Source organism: Siphateles boraxobius, unplaced genomic scaffold (genome assembly GCF_051911475.1).
Source record: "Siphateles boraxobius isolate OS27281-9 unplaced genomic scaffold, OSU_SipBor_1 41, whole genome shotgun sequence".
NCBI classification, from domain to species: Eukaryota; Metazoa; Chordata; class Actinopteri; order Cypriniformes; family Leuciscidae; genus Siphateles; species Siphateles boraxobius.
The window spans coordinates 5,851,216-5,868,085 of NW_027509042.1; the positions used below are offsets into that span (position 1 = coordinate 5,851,216).

Genomic DNA, 16,870 nt, shown 5'->3' on the forward strand with positions numbered 1-16,870 from the left:
GGGGCGGGGTCGAGAGTGGAGCCCGGCCAGTCGTCCGATGCAGCGTCGATTGACAAGCTGTCATCCATTCCCCCGTCGTCCTCGGACGCGCCGAAAGTCACAAGGCCCACCGCTCTGCTAGAGGGGTGTGGGTCCGGCTGGGTGAACTGAACCGGCGGTGGGGAAGGCAAGAGCGGCGGTGAAGCACGCGGAGACTGGCTCGGCGTGACGTCACTGAGCTCAGGTTCAGGAAGCCTCTGTGAGCGGCGCTTTTTCTTAGTGCGCGGCTCGAACAGAGGGATGGCGGCGATGGGCTCGCTCACGGCGAAAGCGGCGAGGCGAGCCCGCAGTGCGGAGAGACCCAGGTCGTCACATTCGGGGCATCCGCCCTTGGTCAAAGCAGCTTCTGCGTGGTCCCGGCCCAGGCAGCGAGCGCAGATGATGTGACGATCCCCGTCCGGGAGAAGGTCTCTGCACGACGCGCAGGAAGGCATTTGAAACAACGCCTTGGAAAATTTGCTCTTTTACAAGTGTCGCAGAGCGAACAGATGTAAATACTTGCGTGAGCAGTACGCCGGATGGCTCAGTAGGATCGCGTTAGAAGGCGGCTAAAGGTGCCGACGTCCTCGTAGCAAATCCCGCTGGTATGCTTTTCGACGGCGAAGCTTCAATAATCCGGAGGATCCAGCGAAGAAGGTGTTCGCTGAAGGAGATTAAATCTAAAGAACTCTCATGACGGGGCGCCCAATATATAGCTGTTGGCCACGCCCATCTTGGCGGGCTCTGACGCGCGCGGGCGCGAAGCGCGCTCATTGGTCGCGTATTCAGAGTCGCCCCGTCATTGGTTCGAGCAAGTTGCCGCAGCACAGCCAATGACCGAGCTGCCTTCGTTCATTGCTGTCAGCTGTGCAGCTGCAATGCGTTTTACATAAAGACTTCAATATTCTCGAGAAAAGGAGTTTTCCCATAGCGTAAGCTACTTACGCAATAGGAGAGACCTCTCGAAAGGGAACGCAATATAGATGGCAATATCCGGAATCCTTGTCAGGTTTTTTTTTGTTTTGTTTTTTGAAAACGGCTTATAAATCAGACGTGATGTTTTTTGAAAATGCAGAGAGTTATCTGTGATAGGGTTAGTGTAGGGGGGTAGAATACACAGTTTGTGCAGTATAAAAATCATTATGTCTATGGAAAGTCCCCATAAAACATGGAAAATAACATTGCTTGGTCTGTTGAAATGAGAGGCCTGTTTGATCAAGTTGAAACCTTGTCATCCCAGTCTCATCAGCTGGACTGAAAGAAGTTTCAATGCATTAGGACGCTGAAAACATGTCTCAGAGCAATGGTCACAAGTGACACAGGACAGTATTGTTGTTTGTCGTGGTGTCCAACAGGACAAACTTGACAGTATTGATGCAAAACATATGCCAACAGTTAATTTCTGTTAAAGGGATAGTTCACTTATTTAAAAATGAAAATTCTGTCATCATTTACTCACTCTCAAGTTGTTTCAAACAAGATTCTTTCTTCTGCTGAACACAAAAGAAGATATTTTGAAGAATGTCGATAACCAAACATTTGATGGTAGCCATTGACTTCCATAGTATTTGTTTTCCTACAATGGAAGTCAATGGCTACAATCAACTGTTTGGTTATCAACATTTTTCAAAATATCTTCTTTTGTGTTCAGCAGAAGAAAGAAACTCTGAAACAACTTGAGAGTGAGTAGCCTAAATGATTTTCCTTTTTGGGTATCGAAATCTTTTTAATGAAAGATGCAGACGTGTTTGGCTTCTTCAAAAAGCAAGGAACAAGACAGTATTGCACTATTGCATTGCACTATGAACGGAGTAAAGTTAAGTTTCTGTTAAACTGCCTCCTTGTCTTTATTAGTTGCCTGTAACATTACAGAATTAATGAATTAACGTATTGTTAAGGTCAGTATAGTCTAAAAACCTTAATACATTATCCTATTAATTTCCTGATTCCTCCGCTTCTGTGGATGTCCCCAATCCCCACCAATCTCAAAATCCACCCTACGCCCTTAAAGAGAAGTATAAACATATACCATTTCGATGATAACATGCCTCTGAAGTTTGACTTTTTGCACCATTACAATACTTATAGGCAACTAGTCATCATATCTTCCTCTCCATGAAACACATGTTAATGCTCAGTAGTACACACATATGGTTCTTTAATGTATTTGTATTTTACTAAAATGGAAATTGGACTGAAATTCATTTTCTATGGGCATATATGTGGCTGAAACAGGTAGTGCATCCCAAATTTTTCAACATTTACATTTTCAATGATGGCCTTCTGGACAGCAGTCAGGTCGGCAGTCTTACCCATGATTGCGGTTTTGAGTAATGAAACAGGCTGGGAGTTTTTAAAAGCCTCAGGAATCTTTTGCAGGTATTTAGAGTTAATTAGTTGATTCAGATGATTAGGTTAATAGCTCGTTTAGAGACCCTTTTCATGATATGCTAATTTCTTGAGATAGGAATTTTGGGTTTTCATGAGCTGTATGCCAAAATCATCAGTATTAAAACAATAAAAGACCTGAAATATTTCAGTTGGTGTGCAATGAATCTAAAATATATGAAAGTTTAATTTTTATCATTACATTATGGAAAATAATGAACTTTATCACAATATGCAAATTTTTTGAGAAGGACCTGTAGTCATGGCCTTTAGAAAAATGTTTTTTGAGGAGATTTGGTAATGCACTATAGGCCTCTGTGGACCGGCCTCAGCTTTTGTCCTTAATGGTATTTTTTTCCTTGCATTACTTTTACTTTTATACTTTAAGTAGTTTTGAAACCAGTTACTTTTACACTTTTACTTGAGTGAAAAGTTTGAGTTGATACTTCAACTTCTACAGAAGTCTTTTTAAACCCTAGTATCTATACTTCTACTTGAGTAACGAATGTGAATACTTTTGACACCTCTGATATATATATATATATATATTATACACACACACAGTAGTGGCCAAAAGTGATGATGTCTGGCCTTCGCATCTTCACCCTTTAATTAAATATGATTAAAGGTTTGCTCATTTACGTAGTTCTGCTTTAAATCAATTGTTTTATTTGTGGCAACGCATGATGAACATGCAAAAACATGAGAGAACCAATTAAATGTTAATGCCTTTTCCTCTGAGCTTTTTATTTTTCTATGATATATTCAGTGTGTATATATCAGTGATCTATATAGAATGACTGGATAGCTCATGACGTTCTAAACCATAGATATCATATAGAGACATGATGTCTATGTTCTAAACTGCCATCAGGCAGTGAAGCCACCGGAAGTGTTCGTGCGAGTAGCATCTGCCTGCAGACACGGAGGCTGCATTTTCAGGACCCCACTTCTAGGACCGCATTTCTAGGACCCTAGGTTTTTAGTGACAACGCCACCTATCGAATTAGAGGACCAGCGAAGATGAATGACATTCAGAGTGTGAGTATCAAATGCGAATCAATTTTTATTTGTTTAACTTTAAAAACAATTTTGATGCATTTCATTGGAAAGTTAACGTTGCCAACGTGCTGGTGATTTGCTAAACAGTCTTGAATGCATAGCCATCATATATTAGCCTCTAATGCTGGAAAATGAATTGTTAGCACGTTCATTTAACGGAACTGTTGCATGATAAGCCTGTGTTGACTTATTTACAGCACAATAAACTGTAGCATGTTTGTTCTGAAAGCTTGTTTATTACTCATTGTTTTTCCATTTTAATTCAGTTAAAATAATCTTAATGTTTTCACTGTCACCTGCTCACAGTCAGCCTGTTTAACGTTACCCACAATACATGTTATGTGTACGTCTCTTCATTTTGACATGGTTTTATAAAGTTGGTTGAGACATATGACATTTTAATAGTCAGACATATCCGAGAGGCCATTATAATAATTGAAATCCCACGTGTTAGATTGTGTCATTTACTGTATACTGTACTCTATATGAAGTGCTATCAAGGACACAGCTCAGGGTAGGCAATAGTACGACAAAAGATAAATAAATTGGTTAAGCACTAGGCTTAGGCCAAATTTATGTCTATTTATTTATATGAAATTAACTTAAAAATGTTTTTCAAGAAACGACATGAGTGTTTCTAGAACCTTTGTTCCGAGAACATCGAAATCATTTTTTTTTCAAATCTTTGAACAGTATGCAATAATTGTATTATGAAAATTAATTGGTATGGAGATTGATATCATTATTTTTATCATTACTCTGTGGTAACTAAGATCTTTTAAATATGAAATTTAAAATTAGAGAGTAGAACATGGTCAACTAAATGTTCCTTATTTAAATCACTTCTCTTTCTCTCTCTTAGGAGTCAGTGATGATGTTGTCCATGTGTTTGTCCATCCACTGAAGTTCTGTCTATGTGGTTCAGGTCATGATCAAATTTGTTTTTTTTGTGTGTTCAAGTTCAGTGGTTATATATTATTTTGTAAAATATTTTGTGTGTTTAATTTCAGTTTTTGTATATTATTTTGTAAAATATTTTGTGTGTTCAATTTCAGTTATATATTATTTTGTAAAATATTTTGTGTGTTCAAGTTCAGGTGTTTTATATTATTTTGTAAAATACAAAATCTTAAATCTATCCCCAGAGTCATCCTTGTCTTCCCTCTGTACTTGAAAATGTGGTCCATAGTGACTGAAAAGACTATAAAATGATTCCTTGTTTATTTTACTTGAGTTATTATATGCTACTTAGACCCAATAATTTCTCAACATTCCTAGGAACCTGGTTTAATTGCAATAAAGAAAGTAGTATTTGGGTGTAATAAAACTTGAAAGAAAGAAAAACACTCTAATGTAGTTAAAACTGGGTGGAAATATTGCATTGGTGGCACGTTTTTCGGTCCTCCAAAACTAGGGTCCTGGAAATGCGTTCCTGGGACTGCGGTTCTCCAACTCGGTAGGTGGCGCTGTCACAAAAAAACTAGGGTCCTAGAAATGCGGTCCTAGAAGTGGGGTCCTGAAAATGCAGCCTCCGGGACTGCAGACAGATAATATTGGTTCGTGCGGCCATCTTACGATTCCCTACCAGCAGAGGGCTCCAACGGGCGTTATACAGATTTTGGTAGCTTCGGCAGTACTTTTAAGATGACCGGCTGTGCAGCATATAAGTGTAAAACGACGTTCACAGAAGGATGTAGAAAACTGCCCACAGGTTGTAATTCAAGCCCTATACGTAGTAATTTATATGTACAATTGTCGCTATTCCTGTGTTGTTTTCTCCGAGGCAAGAGTAACTTAATTCTTCTACTAGTGTTGTCAAAAGAACGGGGACGCACGGTTTAATTTACCACACACACACACACACCTCTGCTGCCTCACGATATGACCACATGATGAACTTTCTCTCCAGAGCCGATCTGAGAGTCACTTCATGAGCATTTTACCGCTTCATTTGAGAAAAACTATCGTCATATAACACACACAGAAACTCAAAAGTCTTCACGCAACCCGTCAAAATAAAAGTTCGGTTTGCTTGAAGAAATTGACTGAAATAATTATATTTGTACAGTAGATTTAGCTACATCTTAATGTAATGCAATTTTTAATAAGCAGGAAAAATGTCGACTTTAAACAAATATCCATTTAAATGCTTAGGGTGTTTGAGTGGTAAGAATGTACAGATTGACTTTAGATTTTAAAACGGTGTCTCCTTAGGCAATGTTTTCTCAGTCAAATCATACAATTTCCTATTGATTCAACGCGTGAGCTCACTAGGGAATACCGATATGGCGGCTCGGTGGCTTCACTGTTTATGACGTCATGAGCTATCCATTCATTCTATATAGACCAGTGGTATATATATATATATATATATATATATATATATATATATATATATATATATTCGTTTGCATAGTAAAATAAAACCTGTAGCTCTAGAATATTTTCCTAATATTTTTATAATTTTATCAAACTTGCCGGATCATAAAAACAAAAAAGTGCATTGCAGGTAGAATTTGAAGTCAAATTCAATTTGATCTAGGTCTAAAGTATGTTGCTGAATTGCCTGTGTATAAAACCATGCAAATGATTTGGCTTATGTTTAGCCATGAATAATTTAACGAAGCAGTAGGCCTACTACAGATGTGCATGAACATTTCTCATGAGTGCAACTCTTGAAATCATCCATTAATATTTGCATTCACACCATATTGTGTACCATCTCAAATTTATTTAAAAAAAAAACATTTTTCTTACAAAATAATATCAAATAATGTTACAGAAACTTCATGTAAACTTTGCCAAATTAACATCAGAGCTCTATTAAGCTTGATGAGAAATGTAGAAGGATGCCAAAATAAAATTATAATAAATCAAATAAAACGATGCACATATTTATACCTTCAAGGAGTTTTAAGTATGCATTCGAGAACGCTCCGCAGAAACGTCATCATCAAGCACATATATACACAGAGGACAAGAGTGTGACGTTCAAGAGCACTTTGGTTTGAAACCCCAAAACCTGAGTTTGACTCCACACCTCCCCCGTCCCGCAGAGGAGACGTACACCATCTGACATTTCTAGTACCTATGTGTACTCGTCACCCATGACGGAAAATAACAGTCTCAGAGTGCAATCCCAACTGCTGCTCACAGGAAACAGTATTGATCCATAAGGACATACCTAAACAATCAACTATTACAAGCTTCTTAAGAGGTATATGGTTCGACGATGACGTGAATAAGCATTACAAAACACAATACTGAGGATAAGACAAATGTAAAAGGCAGAGCAAAACAACACAAATGCTGCTTTATATTAATTCTAGCTAAGCATGACACTTTTTGTCCTTCATTCGGCTTCATAAATCATATTTACTGTTACACAGAACTTAAAGGGTAGTTCACCCAAAAATGAAAATTGTCATCATTTACTCAAGTTGTTCCAAACCTGTATGAGTTTCTTTCGTCTGTTGAACAAGACATTTTTATAAAATGTTGGTAACCAGACAGCTGATGATCCTCATATTTTTTTCCCATAAAAATCCATCATTCCATCATTTTTCAAAATCTCTTTGTTTGTTTTTTCATACAGGTTTGGAACAACTTGAGGGTGAGTAAATGATGGCAGAATTTTCATTTTTGGGTGAACTATCCCTTTAAGAATGGCCTTCCTGCATAAAAAAATAAATAAATCACAACAGTTAATTCAAAAGTGCATAAAAAACAAAAATCTCCTATCAGCACTTGCCTGAAAATTAATGTTTGAGGAATGCAAACTGATTATTTTTTTAAGAGGGCGAACAATCTTCATTCTGATATCAGTCAAACGTGAGCGCTTTTTGGTATTTGTACAATAGGAAGCTGTCTGATTCTTTCTATAAGAGTCCAGTGCATTTGAGCTTTACATTTTTTTTGTTGCATAACGTCGTAAACCGAGAGCGAATGATCTCAGAATCGCTTCGGCTCTCAGAAGAGTGAAGGTTCTCCGTGAACTCTGAAGCGATACACACAGGTGTATTCCAGGTGACCCCAGTTGCTCAAGACTCTCAGCTCTGCCATGCTGTAGTTCTCTGAGGCTTCCTACAGGCAAGAAAACGGGAAGAATTTTAGGATGAATTCACAAAAACGTATCTAGGTCACACTTTAAGCCTATCACAGTATAACTAATAGACATATTAAGACTCACTGGAAGCTTGAAAGTCTGAATGGGTTCTCCATCCTGATCGTACATGAATGTCCCGAGCAACTTTCCGTCTTCAGTCTCATTAGACATACCCTGAACACAGGACAGCCAAGGAATCTCAATGCTGTCGTTTTATCAGTTATGAAGAAGAAGAAAAACGTTGGAATATCAACTCACGTAGACAGCAAAATCCTTAGGCGCGCTGTCAATGCGTCCCGTTGGCGAGAGCTCTTTGGGAAGGTGTTCGAGTGTGACGTGGGTGATTCTTACTGAGTAAGATAGTGCGATCACCAGGAAACCCTGGGAGCCTCGGAATGCCCAACACTTCCCGGGATACAGCTCCGGCTACAACACACACACCGAAGCTTAGACAGTCAGATGTGTTAAACTGAAGGTGTGATTCGAGAGTTCGTGGGTTACCTGTATAACAGTACGAGGGCTTTCTGAATGATACCAGAGAGGGATGCCGAATAAACTCAGACACGCAGATCGGGTCTTGTATGTCTCAGAGCAACGAGTGTTTACCACACTGGCACCTACACAAACACACACAGTGAGACTCGTACTGTACGGAGGAGGAAAGATTTTTGAATGTTTATGGAAGAATTATGCTCGCGAAGGCTGCATTTCTTTAACCAAAAATACAATAAAAACTATAATGTTGTAAATTATTACAATTTAAAATAACTAGTGCTGTCAAACGATTAAAATATTTAATCGTGATTAATCACATTAATGTCATAGTTAATGCAATTAATTGCAAATTTTTATAAATGTCCATTGATTTCTTTTTGGCCCATAGTTTTTTTTTTTTCATTTTAATGCTCTTTTCAACATGGAAAAGTGGATAGGCAGTAAGTTTGTTCTTGTTGTGGTATCCAAGTGCTTCAGTCTGAAGTACTCCATTTAAATTATACATTTATAAATAAGTCAATAAACAATTATGTGTGTAATAAATAATAGTGTTCAGTAATTATTTGAATGAAACCTAAAAAAGCATTTAAAATGAAAATAAATATATGCATATATTTTAATTGAAATAAATAAATAAATCCTCGCCAAAGCCGTCGCCTGGCTTTGACGAGGGGGCGGAGAATTCGCATGTGTGCTTGGACATCAAGTGGTATTTCAGACTGGACATGCGGCGATTATAGCTCAGTTCACAACTACAAAACACACAGATCACTTTGGTCTTGTCAATGGAACCATTTGGTAACTTTTTAAAAGTAAACTTTCCATTCAGAATCTTATTGGCATCCATTTCGGCGTCTTGCGCTCACCATTCACTCGAAACGTAACGTTAGCCTACTACTCTTTGGTCGGCACGCAAGCCCAAACAAGTGTGTGCGGCGTGCCTGTTGTTTTGTTTCTGGTCTAGCTAGATCCAGTGTGGTGTTGAAGTTTTTCTAACGTTACTAGTTGTTGCAACAGCATGTGAAAAAAACTGCAAAGTTTGCTAGGCCAAAAAGAACGTTAATCTCACGATAAAAAATTGACGCAGTTAAAATGGGTTTGCGTTAACGCCGTTAATAACGCATTTAACTGACAGCGCTAAAAATAACTGGTAATCATTACCAGTGGCACATGATCCTTCAGAAATCATTCTAATATGCCGATTTGCTGCTCAAGAAACATTTATTATTATTATCACTGTTGAAAACAGTTGTGCTGCACAATATTTGTGGAAACTATTTTTCAGGATTCTTTGATGAATATATATATATATATATATATATATTTTTTTTTAAATGAAATACAGCCTTGGTGATCTTAAAGAGACTTCTTTGAAAAACATTAAACCCAACAGCAGTGTTTGGACAGTAGCATATGTATGTATATTTGTGTAGAGTTGGTACTCAACCAGAATTATACTTTTACGGCAGCGGTAAAATTGGGGGGTGTATTGTTAGTAGACCTGGCGGTCATTTCGCGAATGACTTTGAAATGCGACTGGTTTATTTTTGCCGCAGCAGATGGTGCGGCGGTAAAAGGCATTCTGGTTGACTACCTACTGTATATATGTATCTATATATATATCTATATATATATCTATATATATATATATATATATATATATATAAAAATTATCATTTGAAGTTTTCATGCAGGAAATTTGTACCTGAAGATTCCAAGGCATAGTCCGCCAATCCAATCCCATCTGCCCTGTACAGACCAATTGCCCTCTGGACGATTTCTTTCACATCCTGTTATGCATAAAAAACCACACATTAAAAGACATCATGATCCTCATGTAAACTTCAGCCTGCACAAAAAACGTCTGAATTTGTTTTCTCTCTCCGACACACACTTGTATCGTGGCAGCTCCGGCTCCTTCCTGGTGCAGAGTCTCTCCCACAGTCCTCCAGACATCTCTGCCGCTCTCTTTCTCATGCACTAGTTTATCTAGTATGCGTTTCTCTAGATCCTCTAGCGCCCTCTGCAGCTCAGGACGGAGCACTATAGTTGAGTCCATTGAGCTTGGATCTTTCAGGTGTGTTACTAGCCAATCGGATAGCTCTGCTCTCACCTGCAGAAGAAATGACATGAAGGAATAATTGATTATTAATTAATTGCAATTTGCAATCCAGTCCAATTTAAACGAGCTAAAAGTGTCCTTACGTTGGTGTTGAGAGTTTCATGTGCATCAACTCTTTCCTTGAGAAGGTCTTGAGCTGACTGAAGATTTGAGAGACTGGAGTTCAGCTCAGAAATCTGCTGCCCGCGCTCTGAGTCAACACTAGGGAACATTCAACATATGCCATCACTGGATCAAATAATAATGATGCAACATGCACAAGACTAAACATAAAAAAGTCTACAAAATCAAATTGAAAAGCTGAAAAGACACTAACTTCATTATCTGCTTATTCATAGACCTCAGATCGGTTTGCAGCATCTAGGAGACAAGCACACAAAAACACAAATTAGGTGGATGACATAATTTCCTGTTTTGTGCATTGTTGCTATGACAGAAGAAACAGAGGAGGTGGAAAGGAAAACGGATGATGTTTTACAGTCATGAAGGTTTCATTTCCTCACCTCAGATTTGACCTTTTGTTTTGCGCTCTCCATCTTCAGTAGTTCGATGTCTCTCTGAGATAACAGATAGTCAAAGAGAAAGAAATTGGGATATATCTTTTGTTTTTCCTCCATTTCTATCACCTGATGCAGTTTGGGTTACTTGTCTATCGGTATATTTTTTGTCTTGTCTTACCTGTATATTATTAATTGAATGCGCTGGATGTTTTCTGCAGGGCTGCTTTATAGCTGAACTTATATACAGTATCTGAACTGAACTCATTTCATAATTGATGAACTTTACAGTTATTGAACTGAACTGAATTCAGCTGAATAATGGTTAGGGTTACTACTGTCTCTTTTGGAGCTGCATTACAGCAGAATGGAATTCTGTTTGCATCACTGCAATTGCATTACTGTAAAGCTGCTTTCAAACAATCTGCATTTTATGAAGCACTATATAAATAAAGGTGACTTGACACGTTCTTTTTAACAGACACCAACATAAATGATTGTGATTAGATTTTAATTACCATCAGGTTCCCCTCCCTTTCGTGCAAGCTCGCAATCTCATCCTTTAAGTTAGACAGGCTGGCATGTTGGAGTTGGTCCTTAAAGAGTAAAAATTGCATTTACTAAAACAATAATACATTTAAGAGAAACATGCAATAACTGAGCATTATGAAACAGGAGTTTTTTGAGGGCTAAATGAGCTGTAGATGTTCTGCTCACATCAAAAGCTGCTTTCGTGGGTCCATCTGTGTGTTTGACAGATGAAGTCCTGGAAACAACCACATGGGCGGGAGAACGAGAAGCAAACGTGAACCAGTACCATATTCCTACAATAGGTAAATGCAAATTAACGTTTCTCAATAACTATATGAGAGATTATCAGGCATGAACACATGCATAAGTATTTTTTACACAGTCTTGTAGGTTCTCGTGTTATCTTGAAATATATAAGTTTCATTTTTGATATTTTAGAAGGGTGTCCATCAGCTGTCTCACCAAAAATGAGAAAAATCAGAAGGAGAACCAGTAGGACAGCCTTTCTCATATCTGCTGTGCATCTACAGAGAAAGAGAGGATCGGTGATCATGTGTAAAAATAAATGTTCTTAAATGTTTCTTTGAAAGATAAAAAAAAAAAGAGCAAGCCTTTAAAATGTTTTAGAGCTGAGCATACCTAGAAAAAAATGAATTCACTTCATTCATTTATGTTTTTAAACATTTCTAAGACTTTTCCAGGCCTGGAAATCCCAGGAAAGTTACAGCGAGTTATTGCATAACTATCATACATGTTCTTAAGGTCACATATTTAATGTATTAACGACACACACACACACACACACACACACACACACAGAGCACTGTACCTGCTGAGCAGAAACACATTGATCAGGGACAGTCGTGAGGTGAGGCTGTACCACGCAGTGCCCAGCCACCAGTAGAGCATAACCAGAGCCTGAGCTGCAACACACACACATGAGCGCATGACTACTGCAGGAGAAAAAGACTGATTGTTCATGTTAGAGGGTTTAAACATGCAATACCTGGAGAGTGAAACACGTCCCAAATGCCAAAGCCTGGTTCAGACGGGGCCGAGCTAAAACCTAGAGAAAAGGGGGAAAAAATTGTCAAAATTTCTACAAAACTCTTTGCTTGACAAATCAAAAAAGGACCAGTATGCCCAACCAAACACAAAGTTTTTATTTTTTTTCATTTATAAAATTTGCAATGTACACTTACTAGGGTTTGATTTTATGGGTTGTTCATAATGCTCCTCAGCAGAGGAATATCCAGAGGAGAATCCAGCAACAGGCATGCCTGAAATCCAGAGACAGTATAAAATATGTTGTATATCTTACTCATATATAAAATATTACATTCTCCTTATGTTATATATCATCATTTTTATTAATATTATATTATTCATAGTAAATTAAAATACATGTTAGTAGGTTTTACATGTATTCATTTACATATACTGTATATATATATATATATATATATATATATATATATACAGTATAGTGGTGGCCAAAATTATTAGAACGGTGAGATTTTTTAATGTTTTAAAATAATCTCCTTCTGCTCACACAGGCTTCATTTATTTGATCCAAAATACAGCAAAAACAGTAATATTATGAAATAATTGTATATAAATAAACTGTTTTCTATTTGAATGTATTTTAAAATGCAATTTATTTCTGTGTTGGTAAAGCTGAATTTTCAGCATCATTACTCCAGTCTTCAGTATCACATGATCCTTCAGGAATCATTCTAATAATGATTTGATGCTCAAGAAACATTTATTATTATTATTATCAATGTTGAAAACAGTCGTGTACAATTTTTTTTTAGGATTATTTAATTAATAGAAAGTTCAAAAGAACAGCATTTATCTGAAATAGAAAGCTTTTGTAACATTATCACTACCGTTCAAAAGTTTGGGGTCAGTAAGAGTTTTTTTGTTGTTTTTTTGGAAAGAAATTAAAGAAATTATTCATTTTATTCAGCGAGGATGCATTAAATTGATCAAAAGTGACAGTATAGACGTTTATTATGTTGCAAAAGCTTTCTATTTCATATAAATGCTGTTCTTTTGAACTTTCTATTCATCAAAGAATTGTACACAGCTGCTATCAACATTGATAATAATAATAAATGTTTCTTGAGCAGAAAAATCGGCATATTAGAATGATTTCTGAAGGATCATGTGCCACTGAAGACTGGAGTAATGATGCTGAAAATTCAGCTTTGATCACAGGAATTAATTACATTAAAATGTAATTCAAATCAAAAACAGTTATTTTAAATTGTACAAATATTTCATAACATTACTGTATTTGATGTTATTGGATCAAATAAATGAAGCCTTGGTGAGCAGAAGGAGATTCTTTTTAAAACATTAACAAATCTTACCGTTCTAATAATTTTGGCCACCACTGCATTTGGTATTTGTGTGTGTGTGTGTGTATATATATACAGTATATATATATATATATATATATATATATATATATATATATATATATATATATAAACACACACACTTTATTTTGATGGTCCCTTTTGAACATTCTGTTGACTATAAGTAACATACACTCTCATTTGAATATTAGTAGTCTGTCTGCTTAATATCTGCTAACTCTTTATTGTGATGATCCAACAGACATTCGACTGACTATAAGTATCTTTGCAAGTACATGTCAACTTATACCAGACCCTACCAGTCTACTAATACTCTACTAACACTCTAACAAGAGCTAGTAGACATGTAGGTGCAACGTTACTTATAGTCAACAGAATGTGTTAAAGGGACCATCAAAATAAAGTGAAACATATATATACACACACACACACACATACACACACACACTTGCAATCGCACATTAAGCGAAAATACTTGAGCTTCTGTTTGACACACACACACACACACACACACACATATATATATATACAGATTCTGTGTGTGTAGATACTAACCATTCTTATTTTCAGTGGCAGTGATGTCACTGCGTTGCCCGGTCTGTATCGGAGTCACGCTGTTCGCGCGACTGGAATTACGGGAGACACTGCCTGTGCTCTTGCGGCCGGTCCTCTTCTTGAAGATCCTGCAGGAAAGCATGTGTCTCAGGTTCACTGCCATTAATGCACATGCAAACTATGTATCTGTTGTACTGAGAGCTCCAGCACATACAAACACACCTGGTTGGGCTCTCTTTGTAAGAGACGTGGCCAGTGGTTTCAGTGGAGCTGGTGCTGGCAGCGTCATCATCAGGAAAGGTCGTCCCTTTGGAACCTAACCTTGTGCTTCGCCTTGACATCACTGTAGAACACATACATATATAGATTGTGTAAAAAGAGCTTTAACTTATTAGTGGTTATTAATAACTCAAACATCACTATGAGTTGTAGTATTCCTGCTCATATTTAGGTCCCTGTAGTTCCTCCCTTTGCATTAAATGTTCCCTCTTTAGTCTTTATTATTACATTTACTCATTAGCAAACACCTTACTGACTCATGAGAAAACATTAATACACTGTGAATCAGATGACCAAAATAAAAAGCATCAGAATAAACGTGACATTTAATATTGCAGTCTGATACTGATCTTTGCGTAATTCCTAATCTCAAACAGCAGGCTCATCTCGTGCAGGGTGACGGAGCTTTTAGTAGCAGATTACCTGAAGGAGAGCACGTGGAGCCAACCACAGACCTCCAGTTCCCCTTCAGTCAGTTACATTAAGTCCCTTTAGTTAGATAATTGTGGTTAGTCTCAACAACAGACTGCATTTTACAATTTAATTAGCTAGGAATCCAGTTCTGTGCAAATGGAGAAATACAAACACTCAGTCTGTGCCCCTATCCCCTATTCTTTTAATGCAGCATAAGCATTTATGATTTGTAATGAAAGCACCTATTCTTTTCCCCCCTAGAAATCCTTAATCCTGATTCAACTAATACTCTCAAGAAGCATTAAAACATGTCTGCACAATTAAAAACTACTCAATGGACATTGTTGGAGGATAACACAAAGGTAAGACAAGATGCAAAGTACTGTATAACCAAGTTTATACATCTATCCAGATATATCATTATCTGTCAGAACCTATACATTTCAATGGAGAAATAGGTGCTTTTAGTAATGCAAAATAGAAATTAAATAGCACTTCAGGCTGTTTGATGCAACACGTCCAGTGCTTTAAAACTAAATCCTTGTCTTTAGCTAATAATCCCTCCAATGGCTATTTTAAACTGACAGTGTTGTTTTACAGCTCTGCTGCATTCAATGAACTCACCATTCTCTCATTTTTTTTATAACACATGATTAACATGTTTTTTTTTTGTAAACTGTTGGACCTGTGAATCTATTTTCACTCTCCTCTCTTCATCCAATATACGCACATTTTTGAAAAAACAACTTATATACAAAAATATATAAATAATATATATATAATAGGTTAAAGGAAAAAGTTAAGTATTTTATTTTTTACTTCAGACATTGTGGCGAATAATATTTTTTATGTTATGGCCAACAACAAATAGTGTGTGTGTGTGTATATATATATATATATATATATATATATATATATATATATATATATATATATATATTAACATGTTAACATGAGTATCAAAGAGTCAAAGTAAGTTTATATTGCTATTTTGCGAGAGTTTGGCGGTTCTCTTGATATTAGCGCCAATTTTAACCACAAAGGAAGGTTTCTTAGTAAAACGGGGTCATTCTGTTTTACTTCCTTGACGTGGATGCAAATTAAATGTTTTCTGGGACGGAATAGCATTGTTCTTAGGGGTCTTCCCAAATGAGAATACAACTAACGTTACACATAATGTTGCTATACAGCTTTGCATGAAAATACGTGTATTTAGCATTTAGTTGTAGCACTATATTTGTAGTACATATAGTTGTAGCACATGTAATTAGTTTGTAGCACATTTCACTGAAATGCTCCATCAGCATCATTTCTACAGCTCGTAGCAGCTATGACATGATGACTAACGTTAGCCCCATAATCACGCAACTAGACGATGCTTTTGAAAATGTAAGTTAGCGTTCAGTTCATACACTATCGTGGTAGTCTCACCTTCTCAGTGGGTCTCCAGGAAGACATGCAGCCTGTCAAAACCTGCCAAAGTGCGAAACCGCTCATCCGAAACGGCTCCGCAATAACGGAATAGCGAAAGATACGTCGTATACTCGGAATATACGGTATACTCGGTTCTACTGTGTGGCTTATAACGGTTTCGAAAGCGATACGACAAGATGCTGTGAGGACGGAAGAGCTCTTCTTATCAGGAAGGGTCTTTTGACAGTTGTCAGCGAGGCGGCTCCACCTCTCGATGTCGTTTGGGTTGTTTATAGAAAGATGAGGTAGACAGTCAGCGACAGCGACTGCTACTGTTACTGTCCTGCCACTGTGCGCCGCCTGCCGGTAGACATACGTTAGTTAAGCAGCAAATACAGCTCTGGTGTTTCACACCCGTAATGCGCGCAATTTAAAACATAATCCTTTTACATAACTTCCATGTTTGTTCAAATTGCTGTTTTAATAAGTTTTAGGTTGGCGTCAAACTTACCTTTTCACGAGCAAGTGACTTTGCGCAACCGCAGCATATACGAACGGTTTACGTGCGAAAATTCAGAAATAAATAATAAACGTCACTTTTATC

At 37.3% G+C, this 16,870-nt stretch overlaps 1 protein-coding gene across 2 annotated transcripts; it reads right to left on the reverse strand.

Moving 5' to 3' along the window:
* Positions 1–6,179: 6,179 nt before the first annotated feature.
* Positions 6,180–16,611, reverse strand: sun2 (Sad1 and UNC84 domain containing 2). Of its 2 annotated transcripts, none has more exons than XM_077197971.1 (18): positions 16,285–16,611; positions 14,383–14,503; positions 14,161–14,288; positions 12,421–12,498; positions 12,225–12,284; positions 12,048–12,141; positions 11,681–11,742; positions 11,405–11,511; positions 11,206–11,283; positions 10,694–10,747; positions 10,507–10,550; positions 10,274–10,391; positions 9,963–10,181; positions 9,774–9,858; positions 8,075–8,190; positions 7,832–7,999; positions 7,658–7,747; positions 6,180–7,551 (listed from the first exon to the last, which is right to left on the reverse strand). In XM_077197971.1, exons 2-18 carry the CDS (start codon positions 14,499–14,501, stop codon positions 7,438–7,440), a joined length of 1,734 nt encoding a protein of 577 aa, XP_077054086.1. In that variant the 5' UTR covers positions 14,502–14,503; positions 16,285–16,611; the 3' UTR covers positions 6,180–7,437. The 2 variants fall into 2 exon arrangements, with proteins under 2 accessions (XP_077054086.1, XP_077054087.1); XM_077197972.1 differs by lacking the exon at positions 16,285–16,611 and adding an exon at positions 14,863–14,931.
* Positions 16,612–16,870: the final 259 nt, after the last annotated feature.